The sequence below is a fragment of the Hipposideros armiger genome, unplaced genomic scaffold (genome assembly GCF_001890085.2).
Source record: "Hipposideros armiger isolate ML-2016 unplaced genomic scaffold, ASM189008v1 scaffold_16, whole genome shotgun sequence".
Lineage (NCBI taxonomy): Eukaryota > Metazoa > Chordata > Mammalia > Chiroptera > Hipposideridae > Hipposideros > Hipposideros armiger.
Genome location: NW_017731366.1, coordinates 2,018,419 through 2,043,193, shown reverse-complemented (window position 1 = coordinate 2,043,193; position 24,775 = coordinate 2,018,419). Strand labels below are relative to the sequence as shown.

The 24,775-nt window shown below is 40.1% G+C and overlaps 1 protein-coding gene across 5 annotated transcripts in view; it reads left to right on the top strand.

Moving 5' to 3' along the window:
* Positions 1 to 24,775, top strand: part of SCHIP1 (schwannomin interacting protein 1) — a 731,629-nt gene that overhangs the window by 168,954 nt on the left and 537,900 nt on the right. For 3 of the 5 annotated variants that reach the window (XM_019627033.1, XM_019627029.1, XM_019627043.1), the window contains exons 3-4: positions 2,888 to 2,968; positions 13,267 to 13,402. In XM_019627033.1, coding sequence (XP_019482578.1) covers positions 2,888 to 2,968; positions 13,267 to 13,402 — 217 coding nt within the window. Of the gene's footprint in view, positions 1 to 2,887; positions 2,969 to 13,266; positions 13,403 to 22,336; positions 22,981 to 24,775 lie in introns of those variants that run through there. The other 2 variants (XM_019627052.1, XM_019627074.1) reach the window with 2 other exon arrangements.

Sequence of the window (24,775 nt, the reverse complement as noted above, 5' to 3'; positions counted from 1 at the left end):
CCCCATACTTTGCATCATTCCTGGCACATAGAAGATATTCAGTATATCAGTAAGTGAGTGAATAAGGATGAATTAGTAATAGACCCTCAATACCGACAGCAGAAAGCAATGTTTTTTGCCCCCTGCCCCTCAGCAACCCAGCTGGACAATCACAAAGCTATCTTGGGCTGATGGCACCACCTAGCGGCCATGTATGAATTTACCTGATCTACCATGTTTACCCCATTTGGTTATTCCTTTCTAAAGAGGAGAAAATAAGTTCATTATCCTAATAATGCCTCCAGCATAATGTTACTTCTTGTATTTTTCTTTTCTTTACTATCATCGTAATCCTGGTCCTCATTATGTGGCCAGTTTGAACAGTCTTGTAAATATTTTCCGTATTTTCACTCCCACTGCAGACCATCCTTAAATATCCCATCCATCACATTTTCCTGCTTCAAATGCTTTGTTTCCCTGAGGCAGTGTTTTTCACACTGCAGATCACAATCCATTGATGATTTGTTAAATCAATTTGATGGGTAACCGCTGGCCTTTTAAAAAAATTGAAATATAATAAAAAATGTCAGAGGATATTACATGTAGTTGGGGAAATAATGTTTCTTGAAACTTTTGTTTCCATTTTAAACACACACACACACACACACACACACACACACACACACACACACACACACACACACCCTTACCACATGCATGTGTATTGGATTGGGATGTCAAATACTTTACTTTGGAAAACCACAGTCAGTAGAATCAAGTTTGATAAGTCTGATATTAAAATCCTCCAAGCAGTACTTTGTGGTGGTTAGACTTGAGTTTCAATGTGGCTTCTGCTTAGTTTAACATAATCTCTCTGAGCTTCAAATTTCTCAACTGTGTATTAAGGAAAATAATACTTAAATAATAGAGGCTACTGGGAGAATTAAATAAGATATTACTTGTAAAATGTCTATGACAGTGTTTTGTATACATTATGTGGCCAGTGACTATTAGTTTTCTGCTTATGCAAACTTATTTCCTTTTATACTCCCACTTTTATCATCTGCTTCTACCAAATTGCTCTTTATTGTCTAAAAATTGCCTGAATATATTCACCTATACTTTTAATATCTTCCTCATATGTATCATCTTTCACATCCTAACTAACTTAATTCCTGCCTGTTCTTGAAAACGCAGCCCAAATGCACTGTCTCCACGAAGCCTTTCGTGACTATTGTGGCACTCAGTGAACTTCTGATAAGCTCACAGAATGAAAGGAGGAAAGATTCAATGGCAGGGGCACCACTGGGGACGCATTAGAGCCTCTGTTGGACATTCCATAGGATTTATAACACTCCCCTTATGTTTTTTTCTCCCCCTGAAATGGTTCAATATTCTGCTTTCCTCTCCATTTAAAGAAAATGATTTTCATGCCTTAGATATGAATGTTGAGCAGAGTGGTAGAAATCAAAAGAACAGCAAAGGTTGTCACTTTGTGAGAGGTGTAAGTGTCATAACTATTACATTGTTTTGTACACCTGAAACTAGTAAAAAAATACATTAACTTTTTGACAAATATCCTGTAAAAGGATAACAGGTCCATGCAGATTTATCAAATAACTTGGGGTGTCTAGGGGATAAACATGTGCCTGGAGCATAGTAAGTACTCACTCCTTGTTTGCTTTTGAATGGAAGATTGATGAATGAATTCATAAATCGGTGATTCAGAATATTATAAAAAAGAACAGCAAAGGTAAAGGCAAACAACATTTTCTTTCTAAGGTATGGTTATTTATCTATCACCCATCAATAGGAATTAGGACTCCATTAACAAATTAAAATGAACAAAATTGAATATATGAGGTCTGACAATTAAGTTCACGAACTTATCCTACACTAGAAAAAGTGCTACATACTTCATTGCTGAATATCTTTACGGTCAAATTCAAATACTCCCTTTGGGAAGCTATGCAACCGAAGCCAGTGCCTAGTCTACCTTTCAAAGCAATTTTGGAACTCTTTTTCTATAATGGCCATCAGAGTTGTCATCATATTACCCTTGATGTCCTGCATGTCATCAGAATGCCTACTTTCAATATTTCCTTTACCTTCGGGTAAAGAAAGAAGTCATTGGGGGCCAGATCAGGTGAGTAGGGAGGGTGTTCCAATACAGTTATTTGTTTACTGGCTAAAAACTCCCTTACAGACAGTGTCGTGTGAGCTGGTGCATTGTTGTGACATAAGAGTTCCTTTGGGACCATTTTTGCACACGGCTTTCTCATGCCAAGATTTTCAGCTAAGATTTTCCTAACTGTTTCTCTATCAATGTTTACTTGGTCTGCCCAGCTTCTCACAGTCAGCCAATGATTCTGACGCACAATTCAATGAATTTCTGCAATGTTTTCATCAGTTCTGCTCGTTACTGGCCACCCTGACCTCTCTTCATCAGTGACACCTTCTCTCCCCCTCAGAATCCATTTGCACACTGCCGTTTTCTTCATGGCATTATCCCTGTAGACTTGGACTCACATGTCCCTGCTTTCACTTCCACTCTTGCAAAGCTTAACAAGAAGTTTAATGTTTGTTCGTTGTTCTAATTCAAGCTCAGACATTCTCGTGACAGCACACAAAAGCACACAACAACAATCATGAACGCCACTCAGCGAGACTGCCACATGTCAACATGAACACAGCTGGGAGACACTGATATACCAAGGTTATGACACCTTACTGAGCTGTTTGTACAGGGCTGCCAATGTAAGCACACGGTGGCAAGTTTGCGATCTTAATTGTCAGAGAACACGTACTATAGCTGGTTTTTCAAATAAATATAAATTGGCAGTATTATTACTATGAATGCCATAACTTTCTGGATTAAACTATATTGAGACATTACTTCTGTTTGCAGTCACCAGCTAGCCATGGATGTGGAGAATAACATTGAAAAATATCACCTCAATCTACAGCCCTTGGAATCAAAGGTGAAAATGTAAGTTATTTCAAAGTTTACATTAAAGCATTAGTTTTAAAGTTCTTGTTGTATTAACCTCTGAACTACTCTGGAGTTTGGGAGTATAAGAATTACACATTTATTTATTGCACATTTATGTGTTACACATTATTTCCTTTCGGTCTGAGCAATAACAAAGCTGTTTTGGGCACACAGCACCATTGCTGGATAGTGTAGGGAATTATTTGATTGTCATCACTTCATTTCACGGTTTTCCCCTTTCAGACTGGATACTCCTTCAACTTCCACTAGCATTTCCCACTGTCTTTCATTTTAGTGACTTGGCTAATTTCATCTTGGAACAATGTGGTTAGTCCCACCTCTCCACCTCAGGCCATTTCTTCATTACACACACACACACACACACACACACACACACACACAGACACACCCTTTCAACTTCTTCCTTCTTCCTATTTCCATTCCAGCTCTCACCCAAATGTTTTGGAAAAATATATCTTGTCTTCCATTCTCACTTCCTATTCTTTTATTTTTTTATTCTCTCTTCCTAAGGCCAAATGTGGGTCCCCTTGCCCCACTATAAATGACTATTGCATAAAAATCATGCTAAAACCACCTCAAAATCAACAAAAATGAAACTAATAAGATACAAAATGAGACAGACATATTATGTCTGAACAAAATGGCAACCTTTTAAAACCATTTTTAAGTAGAGAAGGGGCCTATCATAATCACCTTAGAAGCAATTTTAAACTATTCAGGCCTCTGCTCTGCGATCCTTTCCCTTTCTGATTCTCCTTTAGGGGTGCGTGTAAGAATTGCCACTGAGGGTGTATATAATACACGCACACACATGCACACACACACTCACCTTAACACTCTGAGAATTAAACGTATCTGAGAATTTAAGTATATCTGAACTTGGTCAGGATCACTGATAATTTTCAAAAAGCCCAAACAGGAATCTTTAGAGAAGAAGCCACCCTGAAGAAGGGAGCCTTGAGGTGCACACCTTTGAAGAACAATAAGCTGTTGTTGGATTTAGGAAGTGAAACAGAAATGAGGCAGATATATAACACCCTGCTGGATAAAAACAAATATTAATACGCACTACTGTAAATCTATGTTAACCTTAGTTATCCATATAAAGCTTGCCTCGGAGTGAGTACACAGGGCTACCTCTCAAGGTAAAGATCAAACATGGCCTCTGAACCAGCTGAGTCCCTGCCCCGCCCCCACCAGGAAGCTCTGTGTCACACTTCCTAAATGAATAATGAATGAGGCTACCAAGTCGTTTTATGTAAGCAGCCTGTCAACCTCACTACACACAATGTTAGTTTCCAACCATAGGTTGCTTTATCCTCATAACGATAATGTCCTTTTAAATGAAAAAGTGCTGGAAAGGGAAGTGTGAAAAATGAGAGTGTTTAGCTTAAAGGCTGAAATGAAGTTAGGAAGCCTCCCGTCCTTTCTTAGTTTTCATCATCTCCGGTATGTAGAGGCAGAGGGGCAGGGGCCACGAGGAGGGACAGGCAAAGAAAAACATCTCTGTGCCCAAGGTTCTAGCCAGCTCAGAGCCTGGGATTTTATGTGTAACTGGTTTGACAGAGGGGTCTCAGCTCAGTGAGGTGCGAACTGAGTGGTTTTATCTCTTCTAACAACTCTGGACCCCATTTCCACTCACTGGAGGGGGGTGAAGGAGAAAAAAGTTAATCTTGCCCAGTGATGGAATTTGAGTCCCGTCGGAAAATCGAGTCCAGTTCAGTGACTCTTGTCTAACCTGGTTATTGAGTTCTTAGCTCTCGTGACAGGTTAAACATCTCCCCTCCTCTCACATTAGACCTTTCCTACATCTCTGCAGCCTGCTCCCCTCTCTCCCGTCTCCTATATTTATTTCTACTCTCCCCATCTCCCCCTTCCTTTCTCCTCTCTTGGTGTCACTTCTTCCAACATTCATTGCTCAACACCAAGGTTGCCCCAGGTTTCTCATTGATGGTGAACACTCAAGCTCCCAGACAGTTGTGTCCTTTAAAATGCCTCTTAGGGGCTATTTGATTCCTTGTAGGCAGGGTCATCGGGTCTCTCCTAGGTTCCCCACCAATGGTGTAGGCTGCACTCCTCATTGGGTCGCTTGTTCTGCTGGGATTGCCTCCCCTCCCCCAAGGTGACCTTGGCATCCTCACAGGAGAACCTTGGCATAACCCTATTCCTGCTTCCCAAGAGACGTCCTTTAGACCTGCAGAGCACTGGGTATGAAAGATGGGGCCTTGTCTCAGGTTCCTGAGTCACTGTCAAAGGCTTTCTCTCACTTCTGTTGGTGGGAACCAGCTGAACATCTACCTTCCCCAGGGGTTAGAGAGAAATGAGGTTACTATACCATGAAATCTGCTGTTTGGGAAACTCCCCTCTCCCCTCCCTGATGAGAAGGAGAGAGTAGTAGGTTCCAATGAAGGTTTTCTGTACAGTCCAGCCCCTGCAAGCCCTGAGGTAGGATGTACCTTGTCAGGTCAATCTCTAAATGTAAAAGATAAGCAAGACGAGAACTGTTCTCAGGTGTGGGCTGCCTCTACTGTCTACCTGCACTAGTGGGAACCCCGGGTTGGGGTTGGATGGGTCAGGAAAGGGTCTGTTTTTTCTTCACACTCAGGACAACATGAAAAGGAAAGAATTTGATAGGAAAGGCTAAACCTGTACGTGGCAGTGCAAAGTATCTAGAAGGAAGCAGAGGACTGTGGGGAAGGAACATGCATGTGGGGGTGGGGGGTGGAATTTGGAAGGAAGTCAGGAAGGGCGCGTTACCGGGTTCATGAGTGTTAGCAGGTGATTTTGAGTTTTAGACTTGGAGGATCAAAGGACTGCATCAGAAGGGCAAAAGCAATCAAGACTGTACAGCTATTAATAAAAAGTCATTTGGGGGAAGTAAAAGGCAGGTTTCTGAAGATCCAGCAAAGGCAAGCCTCTCGAGTCAGAAAAATTAGTGAAAGCAAAAGTAATACTGAAAGCACCACAATGAAGGCACTCAGTGCAACTCTGACTAAAGATTAATGTTGCCTTATGAGCCAAGACTGGAACAGGGGTCTGGTTAGGACACACCCATCAAAGGAGCCTGGGTTTTAGCACAGAGGCCTGACCGCCGAGGGAGGAAGTGGACTCACCAGATCCCACCAAACCTCTGCCCTTCACGTCGGGGCCACACCTTGCAAATGGTAGTAAGATCTAAACGCATCTTCCAAGTACAAGCCATCATTTAAAACTTGTTCATCAACTATGTGCAATCCCTCTCCTTATGTTTTAACAATATATTTATTTTGTGATGGAACAACATAGAGATCTATTGAATATAAATCATCCTTTAAAAGTCTGCTGACTAAATATGTTCAATTCTTTTCCTTATTTTTCATTCATATGTTTGATATAGTGATGAAACATTTTAGATTCTATAAAGGAGGGAAAGACACACACACACACACACACACACACACACACACACACACACACACATGCACACACTCTAGAGAAAGAAAATCCCCCCCCAAAAATTTTTTTCAAAGATAATTATCAATAAAGCTTTATTAAATTGCATCTGTTTAAGAGTAATAATGCCTCTCAACTTTACTCAAATGTTTAATTAAAAGAAGATATGAGGAAAAAATAACAGGCAGGATTCCAACCTCATAGTCAGCAGGAAGAGGAGGAGGAGGAGGAAGGAAAGAGGACATGCTAGAGGAGAGGTTGGGAGCACAGACTGTGGAGTTAGATCAGCCTAGGTTCGAGTCCCAGCGCCTGTCCTCCCCCTCTGTAGGACACTGGGGACGCTGTTTACCGCTCTGGGCCTCAGCTGCACTCCTCTGTAAAATGCTAACCATATCTTAAAGGATTGTGGTGACCTTTCAATGAGAAAATCCAAGGAAAGCATTTAGCCTAGTGTATCTTTTTCCATGCAATTGTACCTTTTCCAAACGTATTTTAATGTCAAATTGGGCTAATAAAATAATGCCAGTAAAGATCCTCAGGAATACAGCATATCACATCAATGTATATGATTTGCACATGGTACTTAACACTATTTGAAAGCGTTTGATTTTTTTAAAGTAATTATAATTATTTATCGAGGACCCCTGTTTGTCAAAATTGGGGCTAAGTGACTTAGATACCTTATCCTTGACTCCTCACAAGAATTACAAAAAAGTTGTTATTCCCATTTTGAGGGTAAGCAAAATGTAGGCCAGTGAGTTTAGTATTTTGTCCAAGGCCACAGCTAATGAGATATAAAACTGAGCAAGAATCTACATCACTTGTAAACACACTTAGTTTCTGGGGGAAATCACGTACTTTCTTCCTCCAGTGAACACAGTGGGATCTACAACTACATAGGGAACTATTTCACCTAAAAACTGGCGAAGCAACCCCTTCACATTGATCAAACTAAAGAGAAATCACATGGGAAGTGGGCAGGAGAGGCTGAGACAGTCTCGTCATAAACCCCCACCCCCGGCGCAGTGATTCACAATTAGGAGGCAACTCAAAACCCAGAGCGTCTCCCTGAAGAGGAAAAGGTTCATACCCCACGTTGGGCACCCCAACTTTTAAAACCAGCACGGGAGAGACAAGCCCCCAAAACATTTGCTTTGAAGAACAACTGGGTTTGTGCCCGGGAGACCAGAGACCAATGTGGCTGTGGCAAACTGAGAGACTGCTCTTAGAGGGCCTGTGCACAGACTCACCCACTGCAGGACCCAGAGCAGAAGCAGCCCTTTGAAAAGCACCCAGACTTTAAGTGAAAGAGACTCGTTTGCTAATTTTAAAGCGTTCATCTGCGGGGCAGGGGCCTGCTGGGATACTCTCCGGGATGGCGGCTGGCGGGTGCTATTTCTCTCTGCCTTGCGAAAGCAGGTAGGCGCCATCTGTTTTTCCTTTCTCTCTCTCTCTCTCCCCCTCTCTCTCCTCCTCCCCCCTTCTCTCTCTCTCCCTCTCCCTCTCTCCCTCCCTCCCTTCCTTCCTTCTCAAGTTTTTCCCCCCTCTTTTTTGAGCAAGTGCCATGTTTGTACCCCTCCTCTGCCTCACTCCAGCCAGCGGGCACCATCTTCACACTCTCCCTCTGCCACACTCCGGGGCACCAGAATCTCCCAGAGAGGCGCTTCTACACAAGTCTAGTGCCCTAATTTTTGCACCTGGTGACCCAATTTTTGTGGTTGCCACCTAGGGGACTCCCCTTGATTGTCCGTCAGGGGAGCTTGCCTTCTTGGGTCCCACAGGACAGTAACAATCAGAGGCAGCCCTTGTCAGACTACAGGGCCCTGTGCAGGTAGTAGACTGAAACACATGCCCAGGCTTTCTGAGAAAGAGGCCCGTTTGCTTGTTCAGGAGCCTTGGCCTGAGGGGCAGGCTTCTCGTTCGGTGCACTTACAGGGGCCTGCGGAGGTGCTCTCAGGCACTGAAGGCCGGTGCATGCAACCTTTGTGTTCTCCCTCTGCCTCAGCTTCCCTTCAGTTCACCAGTGCCTTCCAGACAACAGCTGGACCCTTGTCTGGTGCCCTGATTTTTGTGGCTGCCACCAGGGGACACCTGTACACCACCTGGCTCTGGTGGCCAGAGGGCCTTGTGCTTGTCGGTTGGACGGGACCGTAACCTATGGAGAAAGAGTTCTTACACAGCTACCTTATTCAGGGCACAGCCGGAGGCAACAAACGTAGGAGCTCAGCCTTTCTGTGCAGGAGGCCTATTAGCTTATCATCACAGCTGCAGCCTGCGGGGCAGGCTTCTAATTAAACACACAACTATGGGCTGATTGTAAACCTTTCCGGAGACCTCCACAGAGAACTGGCGCTATCTTCGCAGTCTCCCTCTGCCACATTCCAGAGCACCACCATCTCTCAGAAGGGAGTTTTTCTGTGCCTGGTACCCGTTTTTACGTCTGGTGTCCTGGTTTTTGTGGCTGCCACCCAAGGGATACCCCTTGATATCCTGGCTCTGGTGGCTAGGGAGGGTTAAGTTCTTTGGACCCATGGAGGGTAACAGTCGGAGAGACAGCTCTTGATAGGCTACCATCCCCAGGACACTGCACAGACTGTGAACTGAGGCACTAAAAGTGGCCATAAATGTTGGTGAAGAAACTTGCAGAAAGATCCAGAAGAGCGTAAATCCATGAAGTTTTAGAAAGTACTAATAATCAAAGTAAGGAGCTGAAATTAGGAGTTATAAACTGGGCTTGAGGGTTGGTGGGTCCCCAAAGGAAAATGAGTGCTGGGAAAAAAGGAGGAGAAATTAATGTTAAGCAAGCAAAACCTACCACTATAAAATAATAGCGCCTTCCTCACAGCCCACTTGGGGTAAGGATTGAGTGGGAGAAAAGACACTCAAAAAGAACTATATGTAATTAGCTATTATCTCTTAAAAGACGTTCAGATTTGGGTCCTCTTTTGATGGTGTCCTCTTTCCCATCCCAAGATTCAGCCTACCTGGGTAATAATGTATTTTGAAATTTTAAAAATTATTTAGTACATTTAAGAACTAGAAACTTTCACATAAGAATCCAGATTTCTGACTGTTCCTGAAAAGTTGAAAGGCCTGGCAACAATCAACTGTGTTGTTATGAGGTTCCCCCTTACAAGAAGCAGGTACTGCCCAGCCTGCCCTCAGCCTGGCCCCAGGGGACATCTTGGATGCTCTTCCTGTCTTCACAGCCTCGTGTCCTACCACTCTTCTCTGAGATTGCTTCTGCCTCCTGCTTGGTACCCTCACTTCCATGCCTTTGCCCAGAGGTCTTTCCTCTTCCTCCCTGTCAAGCTAAATTCCATCATTCTTTAAAGGCTAATTAAAGTACCAGGACTCCCTCCAACCTTCTCTGAGCATCCCAGGTCTCAGACAGCTCTCTCTTCTACGCTTCTATGTAAGGACAACCAGGACTTCACCAGCTGTGAGTCTCCAACTGGCTGTGAGTGTAGGAGGGAGCCACCTGCACTGTAAAACAGGCACATTTATAGAGAGACGGCAGAGGAAGGTGAGCATGGCATCCCTGAGACGGTAAAAGATAAATAGGAATTGGCTTAGCAAAAAGAATTATTGATAATGTATTTATCATCTGTTTTGAAGTAAATCTCTACACTCTTATCTATAATTCAAAATATAGGAACACAGAAAATGTGCCCCCTTACTGCAGCCGGCCTTTAAACAATTATATTGATAATATTGCTTAGCTTCGGAAGTAAAAATGTCAAGATAGGGGGTGTTCAAGGATTTACTGAGCAGGCGTAAAGGAGACTCGTGAGGAGGAATTGCAGTGAAGCTAGGATGAGAAGGCTGAAAAGTGATTCCCCATGCCCAAGGGACAAGGTGCTTCTATATTTTGTTTTAATTCCCTCTTACAGTGAAATAACATTTGGAGATGGTATTCAGAGAGCTGATTTTATTTTATTATAATATTAGAGAGCTTAATTTACAAAGGTAATGTCGGTGGTCAAAGGGGAGTAAATAGTGTGTGATTGTAAGCATTTTTCATCATATAGAGGATAATAATAACATGGCTCCACCATTTAAAAAATGTAGCCATTTATGGTAATAGTCTTATATGACATGATTAGCTTGTCATTTTTTAACCTCTGACGCAAGTTTGAAAACATTACCCAGTCTGTCACACAGTTGTTAAAACTGTAATTATGAAGGACAAGTAAAACATTGGAAATACGTACATCATATTAAGTTTTTAAAAAAAGAATAAAATATAGTGTAATATGTTTTCAACTAAGTAAAATTGTTTCTATATATGTGAACAAGGTTAGTAAGGTAAATATTAAAATCTAAATAGTTTTTGTAGTAAGGAAGTGAGTGGGCTTATGGGTGATTTTAATACACATTTTAAAGGTACTTAATTTTGTCACAAGGATATCCATCCACTTGAAGAAAAAATATTGACTTCTTAATCTCTGACTTAAGGAAAACTAATATGTCACTTTGCAGATTCCGTAGTACTAGGAGGGAGAAAGAGGACGCTGAAGCGCAGATTCATCTTTGCACACCTCACCTCAGTTTTGACCAGCATTGTTTGCTTGGTTCTTCAGCGGTGTCACACCGCCCCCTGGTGTTCAACAAGCTAAAATGTGATATCTCAAGTGGCCACTACATTTTCTTTCTATAATTTCTGAATAATCAAGGTGAGAGAGGGAGAAATCTTTTTAAAATCCCTTTAAAAAAGTCACACATTTTTAAGCACTTGATGGGCAGTTTTACAGACTTTAGGTGCCCTCAAGTGGCAGAGCTTGTCAGCAGGGCCCTGGGAGACACCCAGCACTGCAAGTACTTCAGATGATGTGAAAATCACCAAACAGCTTCCCAACAGGTCTATATTCCTTAATAAAATGGGCTGGGGAAGAAACAGCCGGTCTCCCAGATTCAGGCATCTAATCTTATAGGACTTCTTTGAGATTGCAGTGTCCTAGCTAAAGTTACTGACTTGGTCTTATCTGCACAGTTTTTGTGTCGTGTTTGCTTCCTGAATCTGATTAACGAGAACATTTCTCTTATCCCCTTTTTAATATGTGCTGTCACTTGTCCTAATTTATATTTAGGAGTGCTGCATCACTGGTTTTCAGCACCTGACATGTAAGATACACACTTGCATGCAGAGAGTACCTCCCTTCAGTCTTGCAGTACCCTTCACATGGAAGACCAAGGAGGGAAATCTTTATATTCTGTATAAAAACAATCAAATTCATATACTAAAATCATTTGTCTAAAAATTTAAGTTGTTTGCAAATAAAAATAAAAATGCATTTCTGAGATGCAAAAAACCCACAACCCTTTAAACTAAAGAAAAATAAATAAGGATGCATTTTGAGCAAACTTTGCATAATAAAACAGTGACCACATATAACCCAAATTAGAGTCAGATCCTGCTTTAATGGGACCTGAAGTGTATATATAACTTGGAGGGCCCTTAAAAAAAACAACCGAAAACATATCTTCTTTCACAATTTTATACAAACCATGAAGAGCCCCTCGCAGAGTCTTGGAAGAAGCTTCTGACCTCTGAGTAAAGGCCACTGAAGCTTAAGTTTCAGACTTTCAGGGAAATTGGCCTCTGACCCCAAGATATTGTTTTACTACAGCTTCTGGACTTTTCCTTGGGCATCATAATTTACAGAGCCTTCATAAATTAGGGAACACGTACACATTCAATCATGTGGTAGCATTTTTTGTGTTCTTTATTTATATCCTCTGACTGTTGAAAATTGATGGTCTTTGAACCATTCTAGCCAATTGAAAATAAATCCGTTTGTTTACACAAAACCAACTTGAGTAACTTTAGTTTTATATGGAAGAATTTTAGATCAGATGCTTCCAGGAGTCTAAAAAAGATAGTGAAGAATTAGTGCAATTATTCTAAAAGGCTTAATCCTGACAATTGGCGTTCATGTCTGGCTAACTCCTGGGACAGGATAGTTTGTGTTAACTGATCGCCTGTGAAAACCTAGATGTTAATCTCAAAGATTAGAAGGAAGTCCAAAAAAATTACTTAGCTTCCACAAAGAAGAGGTTTCTGTTGTTCAATGCAGAAGATGACTTTTTTTTTTTTTAGATACTAATCACAAGAAAGAAAAATCTTCCTTGGTTGAAATCTCAGACAGTCACGTAATCACGTGTTAGTTTAATTTTCTGAGTAGTGCATAACACTTTCAGATACGTATTTCGTCTTCTCTGTCCATTTCTTGATTTATTGAACGTTACCTGTTTCCTTCCACAGCATGTAAAATCCATGCCCGCAGGGCTCTTGTTAGCCTTGTCCCCAGAGCGTGGCCCCTGCCTTGGGCCATGCAGACGATACTGCATAACATCATGGATGCCCTTCACTTTGAGGTCCACGCAGATAGCGTCCCCTAGAGCTTCACTTCAGTCTCTGTTCAGAGAAGGCTGGCCCAGAACAGTCCCTCAGCAATGCTGTATTGAGTGAATGAGTGAATGATATGTCTGTCAGTCTATTTATTATTCTCATTTGAAATACAGGATGAGAAATTGAAAGTTCTTGTGTCCCATAAATCAAAGTGTATTTACATGTGCAAACTAGTTTCACATTGACTGATGACTTTTTCTGACGAAGCTGACACTTGTGGGCTGATTTAGCTTAGTCTGTGCAAGTCAGACCAGTAAAACAGAGACAGTCCAGGTCTCCTGATTTCTCGTGTCACATTCTATGTGTTACAGTGTCCCCGTCTCTAGAGCCAGTTTCTTCAGGGTGCTTTTCTGAGTCTGTGATCTGTGACAGGGGAGTGACAGTGCATGTGCTGATTTTTAAATTTTGATGTATTTCTTTAATTTGGTAGCATTCAGCGAGCGTGGCGTGAGTACCTGCTGCGGCAGGACCCGCTGGAGAAGAGGAGCCCGTCTCCGCCCTCCGTGTCCTCTGACAAGCTGAGCAGCTCCGTGAGCATGAACACCTTCTCAGACAGCAGCACACCGGTGAGTACCATGTTTCCTTCTCGTGGCTGGACTGGCCAGTCACCTGATCACCGGGCCTTGGCTCCAAGAGCGCAGTCTTGGGATGTGAGCAGGTGGGTCGTGATAGGAGAGTGTCCATTGCTTGTTTGCTGTCTGTGAACCTATGGGGAGGGCTTGTTACCTCCAAAGGCATGATTCATAAACAGAAAGTGAACTTGACCAAGTCTGACGGAATCAGCTGCACTTGACGTCAACCTAAACTACTCATTTGTGTTGTTTGCATTCCTCTATTACTGAGCATATGTTTTTATCTTGTCTTTACAACAGCATGTTCCTTTCAGTCTGTGCTCTGGTAGCGTTTGGTGGTGCTAATATGATCAAAGATTAGCTTGGTTCTAAAGATTATAAAGAGAACATTTACAGGAAGTATTAAAAGGATCACAGACTCAGGAGGTGCAACTCGAATGCCTACGGGGGCCAGCTAAGTAACCCATGTGACTGATGTGGGCTGACATGTGACTGGCCAACTGAGGAACGCAGGCCTCCCCTAACATGGCAGCCCCCAGCTCCGGGAAGTGTGTGGCCATGTGGGGTGCAGGACAGACGTCAAAGGTCCTTTTCTTTCTTCAGGAGATGCCAGAAATCTGGATTTTTAAATGTGGGCAATGAGTAAGAAAATGTAAAACATAACTAGACCCTGCCTACAGAACACAATTGTCCCAGGGGCTACTAATTCAAGAACCCTGGGTACAAGGTGAAGGAATGAAAGAAAAGGTCTTTATTAAAAAACATGCCAAGCGTGGCAGGAAATAAATGATCAGGCAATTGTAATGCAGAGTTTTGTGGATTTAGCCATTGTTATCATTTATGATAGTCACTGGAGAACTGAAAGAAGTTAGGAAGAGAAATGAAGTAACTATACAAGGATATTATTTTTTTTTTAAATCATCCTTGACTATTTTGTAATCCTGTTTATTCATTTGTAAAAAGGCTTCCCAACAGCCAAAATAATGTATTCACACTGGGATCAAGCAAAGATTACTTTGAAATGTTTTCAAATGATTGAATTATATATTTTTTAATAAATGGTTTTATCTAGTCATGGATTCTAAAGCGAGGACAGTAAGTTGAGTTTATAACTGTGCATCTAACAGTGGCAGAAGATCTATTTTTAGTTGACAGCAGATATTGAATACTTAGTGAATCTGCACTTTCAGACGGTTTTGAGGGGGGATGAATTATTTTAACTGGCCTGAGTATCACTAGAGGTCGCTCGTGAACCACATTGGAAAATGGCTGAATTTGGTAAAGTTTGTATTTAACTCATGATTTGCAAGTGAAAAACAATGTGAAAATTGAGTGTTTGGGGTGCATTATCTATGAATGTCAGTAGAAGGTGCAAATTAAAAGACTTTGAAGATTCTATTTGATTGATGGAAACTGAATATCAAAAATCACTCTGCCTTTAAGTTAAAGGTTTGCCTTTGTACTTTCTCACAGCCCCATCTCAGAACAATATCAACCATTCCTGAGTCCAGTGATATTTAATGGTGGTATCATTGCTTTATGGTGGTTAATCTTTTGGTTTTATTGAAATTCTGGAATAATCTATCTTTGTTTTATGTTTATGCTGCCACACCGCTTCGATTCTAGCACCTAAGTGTTCTGTGCATAAATGCATGTTCTTCCCCCTCGTGGGTCATCATGTTTATTTGTATCTTTGCACAGTTTCACTAATAAGTTTACCTGACTTGATTTAGCCTAGCCTCCTGATGTTCCTTAGTAAAGGATTTCCTCCCTCAAAAATCTCCAGCAATTTGGTTTCCCATAGGCGTGTCAGACTGAATTGGGAGGGGCGCCCTGCTCCCCCACCATATCAGCCTGCCTTACCTCTGAGCTCATGGGACAAAGGATGGCTCTGCTCAGTGTGTGAAAGTCTGGCTCACTCCTGATTGCCTGTAAGCAGTGGCAATCAAACAGATTTTCAAAAATCAGTATTGGAATTAGCTTCAAAAAGCAAGCAGACCCTGCCCAGAATTATAATAGAGGTTATTGATTCTAACAACTTTGGTATTGATGGCAGTGGTGTGACACTAAATGTACAAAATAAAATATGAAAATATGAGGTGTTGGGACATTTTCAAGTCTCTAGTTTGTCAGGCAGGTAAAATGTGCAAGTCATAATTTTTTAGAAACTTTGTGCTTGGTTGTTTGGAGCTGATATAACTAGCTAAAATGGTTTTCTCTCCCATGATCATCACTTGGCTGGGGCCTCTCTCAGGAAGCCTCATTCTCACCCCTTTCAGTGGTTGTAGCCCCATGAAAGGAAAGTGAGTCTGCTCCGCTTTGACCAGTCTGCCAGACTCACAGGGTTCATAGCTACTCTGAGGGAGCCCCAGGTAGGAAAACTTGGTTTATCACCCTCTGATGAGGAGGCCTCAAGTTTACGGAGGGAATAGAGATGACACCTGGCCCACCTTGGCAATGCCTGTCACAAAGAGATGCACTTCCTCCAACAGCCAGCGATTCCATTTGGAATTTGACAGTTAAAAGTCAGATGCTCTCAGTGAGGTATCTCCATGGGGAATTCTCTGGACCCCTGACTCCTCCTAGGTCCCTTCCTGCCTTTTGAATCTCAGACCCCTCTCCCTGGGCTTGATCTGCTGTGGGTGCTGCCTAAACCTTTGCCTGTCTTCCTGAACATGATCATTCACCTGCCTTATCTCAGGTCCCTGCCTCCCCTCTACTAACACAGCCAGTCTGCCCTTGCCTAACCCCTGGGCCTTGTCAGCTGCTCTGCCCACCCCCAGGCCTATGGTAACTGCAGTGACTGCCCATACTAGTCATCTGCCCCAAGCATACGCCGAATGGGAAGCCAGTCCCTGTGCTGAGCTGAGAGGGATGCTTTTGCGTGCTTCTGCTACGACTGTGGGCTAAGCATAATGGTTAATATGGTTTTCAGACTATTTCTGCTCTAAAATATGTAACAACAGTAATGTTTCAGTATGAGCTCTCAAATGTATCATCTTGATAAGAGCTGAGCACTTGCTAAATGCCAAGTACTGTGTTAATGCTTTCCATGGGTTATTTTATTTAATCCTCTCAATGACCATATGAAGGAGGTATCATTATTATCTCCATTTTACAGGTGATGAAATTGAGACTAATAGATAGAACTCGCTTGCCCTGGGTTACACATCTGGCTGGAGCCCTCATGCTTCACTATTGCACCGCACTGTGCCACTTGAAAATAAGTCTGCATTTAGACCTTGTCAAGCAGGGGAAGAGGCAATCAGTTCATGGATTTCTAAGGCTATTTTATAATTTAATAGGTATAAACAGTGAATGAAATAATTGAAAAGCGAATCCTCCCTTGATTTTATAAATTGCCTAATTCAGTGCTGTCTGATTAAAACCTCAAACCTCAGCTGCTTAATGCCAAATTAAAGAGCAACAGGAGGGAAGATAATATTACATTACGTTAACAATTTGAATATTAAATACCCTTATACCACAATGTATCATAGGGTAACAGAAAAATTTGTTTTAGAAATAGCAATTTTGAATAGCAACTGTTATTAGGAAATGGAGCTTATGGGTATCAACGTGACAAAAAGGAATAGTGTTTTTTAACTGTAAAAATATTAGTTATGGCATGGAGGACAACAGGTGGAAAATGCTTTGTGTTTTTTTTTATTAATCAATTGCATATGCCCAAATATTTATTCTTTTAGTTCCTAGCTCTGAGAAATCTGTAACTGGTCTCATAGAATATCATAGAAAGAAATTATAGAATGATATATGCTAAACAAGATTGATACACTTTTCACAAATCACTGGCATACTCCTGTGGATAAATCCAGAAAAATCTTTGAATTGTTTGGAGACATGCTGAGTCCTGTGTGGTTCCCCATATTATTCTGGTCTGGTCTGTAGGGAGCAGTGTGGCTCGTAGAATAAGGCGCTGCGTTGGGAAGACGATCTGACTTACCATCGCATCTCTGCTACTAGTTTTCTGAGTCTGAGACGTAACACTTGAGAAGTCACTCCCCTCTGCAAACTGGAAATAGCACCCGCCTCAGAGATGGATTGGTATTGCTGTGAAGATTCAGTGGCACTAAGTATGTAAAACACAACGCAGAGCCTGCGACCTTGCAGCTTCTCAATATGTTAGTCGTTCCGAATCTGCTCCTGAAAACACCCCACACGTTCAAAATATTGTGGAAAACTTGTGAAGAGCCGAGGTGGAATTTTATACCTGATTCCCATTGAGGGGCGCAGGGCCGGTTTCTGATTCACCAAATGAATCCATGAGAATCAAATTGTGTCCTAGAATCTATTCGTATAATATATGTTCAGAATATATATGTATATTGTCAGACTGAAGCTGTCCATTATAAAAGTAATACATTCAGCATTTATTTTAGTGTTGCTCCTTTTAAAGACTAATGTTCAAGATCCAAAGGTAAAGCCAGGGACAAGTGCTTCTTCCTCTGAATGAGTGGGCCTCTCTGAGAGACCACGCCCACATACCTAGTGAAAGCCAGCCTAGATCATCCTCCTCTGGAGGGTCTGTAGCACGCTGAGGGGCCTCACCTCTCAGGCAAGTCAGAGCAGAAAGCGCCATTCCAGCAGCTGCACAACCCAGGCTCTAGGCCGGCTTCACTCCTGGTCAGAATTACCGTTCTGAGCAGGTTCAAGAGCAGTGGTCTGGGCCAGCTGAAGACCCGGTTATCTTGGTTGCCCTGGAGAGAGGACCATGGAGCCTTCGTATTTATGGGGCTGCTTGAGTGGTCCTGGCTTTTTGCAAGAGTAGCTGGGTAGTCAGCAAGGAGGTCCAGGTGACCCACCAAACCTTCACAAGTGTACTACCCAAAACCAGTACTGCTCCTGTCTGCCAAATGTGGCTTGTGCACCTACATTCAAACTGCATCATTACCTTCAAGTTTTATTGCCCTTTGTCAGATTTACAGCCTCCAGGCTTTGAATATGATGGGAAAAATCTAGTGACTAATGGAAGGAAGTCTTCTTACAAAGTTGCACTTATTTTTTTTTTTGGGGGGGAGGGGACTCAGGCCCTAAAACAGGATTTCCTGGAACCCCTCCCAATACATTCTTGAGAGGTATAAAATTATAGAGAATGTAAGCCTTGTGCTACCTAATGATTTAATAACCTAGATTTTCCAAGTCAGAGACAAGTTATAGTGTGCTACTTAGCTGTTGTGATAAATTTAGGTCCCATGAGTTCTAATGTTTCCACACCCAAACTCTCAGACCCCCAAATAGCACAAATTCATTGTCAGTCTATTTGTCTTAGATTTTAGTTCAGGAAATTAGCACAGAATCATATGTAAAAAGAGAAGACTTCTTGATATTTACACAGAAGTAGATACATTTCTTTTTTCTTCAAACTAGGGTCTGACAGAACAAATGTTTTCTTTTCAAAAGTTTTAGAAATTATGTGACATAACAATCATATATTAGTTTGAATGAATACATTTTTGTATAAAAATATTATCTTTATATCACAAACATTCTCCTTTTCATGTCTTTGGATATGATTGGTAGCATAGATACCTTTTCTCAAGTTATCCTTTTAACTTAAAGATTAGAGGACATTTTTCTTGATAGGTTTAAAAATGAGCACATTGTTTTGGTTTGAGAAGTAAAACAAAAAATTAAGGATTGCTGACATTGAACATTTCCTGGGTTCAGAATGATACACAAAATTGACAATTTGCTGTTTGATAACTGACTCATTGATCCATAGTAATATAATAAATCCTCCTTAGCAGACTCGAAATTATTAATCTATTAGTTTAGATGCAAAAATGTAGGCATTAAGTGCCTCACTTTTGATAAAGAGCGTTGAGGAAGAACATGTACTCTTTGCAATTTATCTCAAGTCCAGTCTCAACATTTGTCCTCACGTAGGCCCTGTGTTTATTCTACAGCTTAGATGAGATAAAGTATTGAATCCCTCATTTGCATCCAGAGTGCATCCTCTTTCACAAAACCCAGTTTCATTACTGCAAATCGGCATTTCACTCAGATGAATGCAAGAGATGCTTTAGGGTCCAGGGAGAAATTGGATGTGGTAGAACTGCAGGGAGGTCTGCTATCTTATTCCTTTTTTCTGGAAAACTCATTGGCCAAAGGCTTTTTTGGACTTTTCTTTTTGTAAATAAGATAGATGTCTTTGGATGGGAGGTATTTATTCACAACCCTGGATTAGGTTTATATCATTCGTTTACTCATTGAATAAGTATCTGAGTGCCTACTGTGTGCTGGGCCTTGGCCAAGCACGAGAGCTACAATGACCATCCAAACACACAGTCTCTGCCCTTGCAGAGTTTACACAATTCCCCAGTTATGTTTGGAAATTCTTGTAACAAATGCACTAATAACTTATAAGAAATACACAATAACATTTCACTAATTAATTGTATAGAAGGTTTAGGAATTAACAAAAATCTGACTGCTGAAAACATCTTCTAGAGCAGAAGTTCCCGGAATGTGGTAGTTGGAATATTAGTCTCACAGGATATTGATAGATGGTAATTGGGGGGGTGACATCAACCAACTTACTTAAGGACTTCTTAGAGACTTCTAAGCTAATACACATTTTCAATTTGCAGGAGGGATGTTACTTTTTCATGTTTTCCAAACTTCTTTGGCCATGAAACCCATTAAGAGTCACATTTTATTGAACTGTTGATCCATGGAAAAGGTTCTAGAGTTAGTAGCCACTGAGGAAAAATTCCAAAAGTTGGTGTTTCTAAGTGGTTCAATAATAAAATTAGTATGAGTTGAACAGTGCATTTTGAAAACTTCCAGTGAAAAACATAACATCTCATCTACCATAGAGCTGTATTGTGCAAATGCAAATATTATTAAGTCAGTTCATATATAAAAATTGTTCCATTAACTGGTTAGAGGGTTTAAATAAAAAGACCAAATCTAGTCAACAATATAACAGTGTTGGAAGATGGGGTTTTAGGGAGTCAATAAGTAACTCCTTTCCCCCCTCTTGATTTAGAAACTTATTTTGAAAGGCAAGAGATTTAGGCAGAGAGATATCAAAATCTCAGCTTTATTTCCTGTCAGCTGGATTTGAGGGTGTAACTCTGAATTGTGACACCACTTGGCTTCCTACTTCTGAACTTTGGATTTAGGGAAACCTACCAGTCACAGGAAGCACTGGAAACTGCCATCCTTACCCACAAATCCTGTGTAGGGAGGTGGATTCCATAGAAAAAATAGAGGGAGAATGACCCTGGGCTGCCCAGTTCCTTTGCTTAATCCTCTGATCAGAGTAACTTCTTCCACCTTCACAGGGAGGATTAAAGCACAGAAATCAGATACTGGGAGCGTTTAGGAAAGTGCTTCTTCACAGAAACCAAGGAGATGGGAAGAAGGGAGCCCCCAACATTAGGTGCTTCATGCAGCAACAACTGGCCTTTTATCTTGACAAATATCATAAACATTTTTTACTTATTTCAACTTTTATATGATTGTATATAAATTGTCATATGTTAATTTCACAGTGTTTTCCAAATAAGAATTCTTTGGGACTTAAAAAAAAATACTGATTCCAGAACCACAGCGGATCTCTTGCATCAGAATTATCTGGGAAGAGGCCTGGGTTCTGCATTTTTAATATGCCCTAGGTAATCCTTGTTATCGTTAAAGTATAGAAAAACTGAGTTATAGAAATTGCAAAAAAAAAATCAGTTTTATTTAGGAATCTTCCATGACCAGAATATCAGGGTGCTCAATATTTTTTCCAATTTTCATGTTGATGTTTTAGCATTGCATACATATACATTTAGAAGGTACTGAAGCAAATTTTCCTGATCTAATACCAAAACAATCTCTGTTATTTTAACAGAATTTGCCCAGTGGCACTGGTTGTTTTGAAATTCTGTTTTCTCTTCTTTGGATTTATGATTCTTGCTCAAAAATATTATAGAGGAAGGTTTCTGTTTTTTGATCCTTTTTGGTTATTATTAAAGGGATGCATTCAATAAGCACTGATTAGATTAGTTTCAAGTTATTCTTCACTTTGACTGTGAGGATTATTTAATTGGCGTGAAAGGGGATTAGATGATTTAACTATTAGCTGACAAGAATGTCAACTATGACTGAAAATCCTAAATTATGATGTATGATACATAGTTGAGAAAGGTAAAAGAAATATGTTATATAGAACGGAATTGGGCCTTTCTCATTAGTATGCATTCTTTAAAATAATATCTGTGTGTACTATTACCCATTATGTGTACAGATTGGTTATAATATAATTAAATTTTTAGTTGTTACTTTATTCAGAGCTGGAAACATCTAAAAATAATGAGTTATAGAAAGTTTCCTACCAACATTTGAAAACATATTCAAATTTTTTCAGAGATAGTGTTAGTAAGATTTTTTTATGACTATAAAACAATATTTTAATTCCATTAAATAAAATGTTAGGAGTTGAAGACAGTTGCCTTTATTTTGTTTTGCAATCTTCATGGATTGATTGATTTTTAAAAGAATAAAAATGTTTTAACTTACTAAAAATTCTGACAGATGTTTTAGAAGTAGGTCCTATGTCTCTACAGTTCCTCTAGTTTGCATAACAGCTCTGTGAGGGGAAACCCCGTCTTCATTATGTTCACTGTGAGTTAATTATAATTATTCATTTTCTAAAGCAACACCAGAAGCTGAACTTAAGTTCGACAGAGACTTTGCTTCACGTGTGAGCAGTAAATTGATTTTCTCTTCGTTGTATCGATAGGGTTAAGTATATTGATAGAAGACCACACTATTTAATGCATGTAGATGTTCAAGAAAATCATTATGCCAAACACTCACTAGAAGGACTTCATCTACATACAGCAGCAACTGTGACCTGCTTTAGAGATGACATCATTGGGTGTCATGTGGCTCTTTATACGTTTCAGCCTCGGAAAGAGATAATCTGTGAAAGCCACTAGAGCCTGATTTGTGCTGTGATAATCTTCAGCAGACAGAAGCTGGGGCTAGCGTGAGGCTATGTGCTTACCTAGTGTGTGCAGTGCCTTGTAGAATTCTGAGCTTTATTTCATTTTATTATTGTTTTAATCAGAAAGTAGATGTAATGATAGGATGAAGTGAATGGGCTGCTTTGGACTAATGGGAACTTGTTTTCTGCATTAAGATCAAGAACTTTTCTGGAATCCTCTGTTCTCTGAGTAGCCTTGTATTCTGTGTGTGGTTTTTCAGTTTGAAGAACACGGACAAAAATCAGCAAACTTCATCTCCCAAAGAGCTCTCTGTCTCTTTTTTGTCAATACTTGACAATTTCTGCTCCAAAATCTTATTGGAGCTGCCTGAGCATCGTGGTTGATAACTGAAGGTCAAAGCATCTCCTTTGTAATATGTGTTACAGAAATTCTTCAGATAACTTGACTTGCTAACACAGGTAGGCAGCCTTTTATGGATTTCTTTCCAAGCCAGTTCAAATAAACAACTCTTTTCTCTCAAATGGGAGAAAGTAACTCTTCAGCACCATGGAGAGGTCTGGACAGCTTGTGAGGACGCTGGACTGTGACCGGAGCAAACAGCCTGACAGTGTAAGTTTTACAAACGTCTGTCATCTATTTTAGGTTTATCGTGTGTTTACATATGGAGAAAGGAAACTCCAAAGTCTCTCTAAGTGAGCAAGGCTAAATTTAAGTTCTAAAAAGTGATGGCCTTCATTACATTTTAAATTAAGGATTAACCATTTAAAATATATTAGGAAGTGTTAATAAATTAATTTGAAAAATCACTTTCTCACTGAATAACTTGGTATGTGAATGTTTAGTGCTTTGAATTTTGAGAATGTGAGTTTTTGTTTTAATTCACAAAGTAATTGCATTGTAGTTGGATAAAACAATTACTTTGGAAATAGTATTGTTATATACACATTCTATAGTTCCAAATGTACAGATGGTTGCCCTTTGTAAACACAAGGCTCTCTTTGGAAAGTAGTTTCTGATTTGTGCTCACTTGGAAGCACAGTTTTAAACTTTTTAATTGCAGATCATACTTTCAGTTACAAAAGGAACAAATGTCTAGGTATTCTGATGTAGGGACACATAGGGAATATTTGATGACTTATTAAATTTTAAATTTACTGATATAAAATATATAAAAAGCCTATTGTAAGTGGAAAGGACAGGTCCTTTGATAAAATAATTAGATACAGGCTACTGAAGAAGTACTTTTAGGCATCACTGGAAATATTTAATTAGTTTCAAAGTAGTCCAATTTAACTCTTCAAACCAGAAATTTAAAAAATGGCTTATTCAGAAGCTGAATGCTCTCCTTAAAACTGACAAAGGTGTAATTCTGTAATACTATGATAGACAATACTTTTAATTGCCATCAAGAATGACCCCAATAAATATTTTGGTTAACTATTCAAATTTGTCTAAGAGAATATAGTGTCATAAAAAAGTAATTTAACAAATAATTACATTTTCCCAGGCCAGTTGTGAGGTTTGGAACACTTATTTATGCTTAACCATTTATTTTAAAGTCTAATAAAACTATCCTTTTATATTATTGCAATATGGAGTTTATTCCCCTGAATAGTTCTCCTCATATGTTAAAATGAAGAGTAAATGCAATTTACTTAGCTAAACCCCTAATTCACATATTACTAATTCTTTCTATTATAGATGATTTCCGAGCAAATTTAATGTTGCTTTTTAACTCTTCAGTCACTTGATATTTGATTTTGGGATAAATTTTGACAGTGTATGGAGTGCAAAATTTTGGAGGATGTGACTTAATTTTATGTTAAGGAGATCTTGTTATACATTTTTGTCAGCTTGGCTTAGTAGATCCACTGATGATTTCTCTAATTGATGTCAGTATTTAAAAGAACTTAGGTTTTGGGGTTTTCTTTAGAGTGAAAGGTAGATTTGTGATACCAGTTCTTTTAGTTTCATTTCCCCACATTTTATAATTATGTTTATAGTTTTACAGATGAATAAGTAATGCTTTTCACATACTGTTGAGTACACTTCTGTGATTTTAAAACTTTGTTTCTTTATGATAAACTGTCCATTCCCTGCTGGTGGTGGACTTTGGATAAATCATCCTGGTTGGTTAGACAGCAACATTCTAATTTAGAGGATTTGAGGCTCATGTCATAAGATGCATCTGTTTTACATTCTGAAATAGGGGCAAATATACCTGATTCAGAAATGTATTCTCTAACAGTCTTTGTCTCTGTCGTAGTCTCTCAAAGATGTGATTCATTTATGATATTGTCAGAAGTGTAACATTTTATATTTCTTGCTTTTTGCACACATTTTAGTGATGTATTTAGAAGAACAGTGATCTAACATAACATTTTGTAGTTGAGATATGATTGTC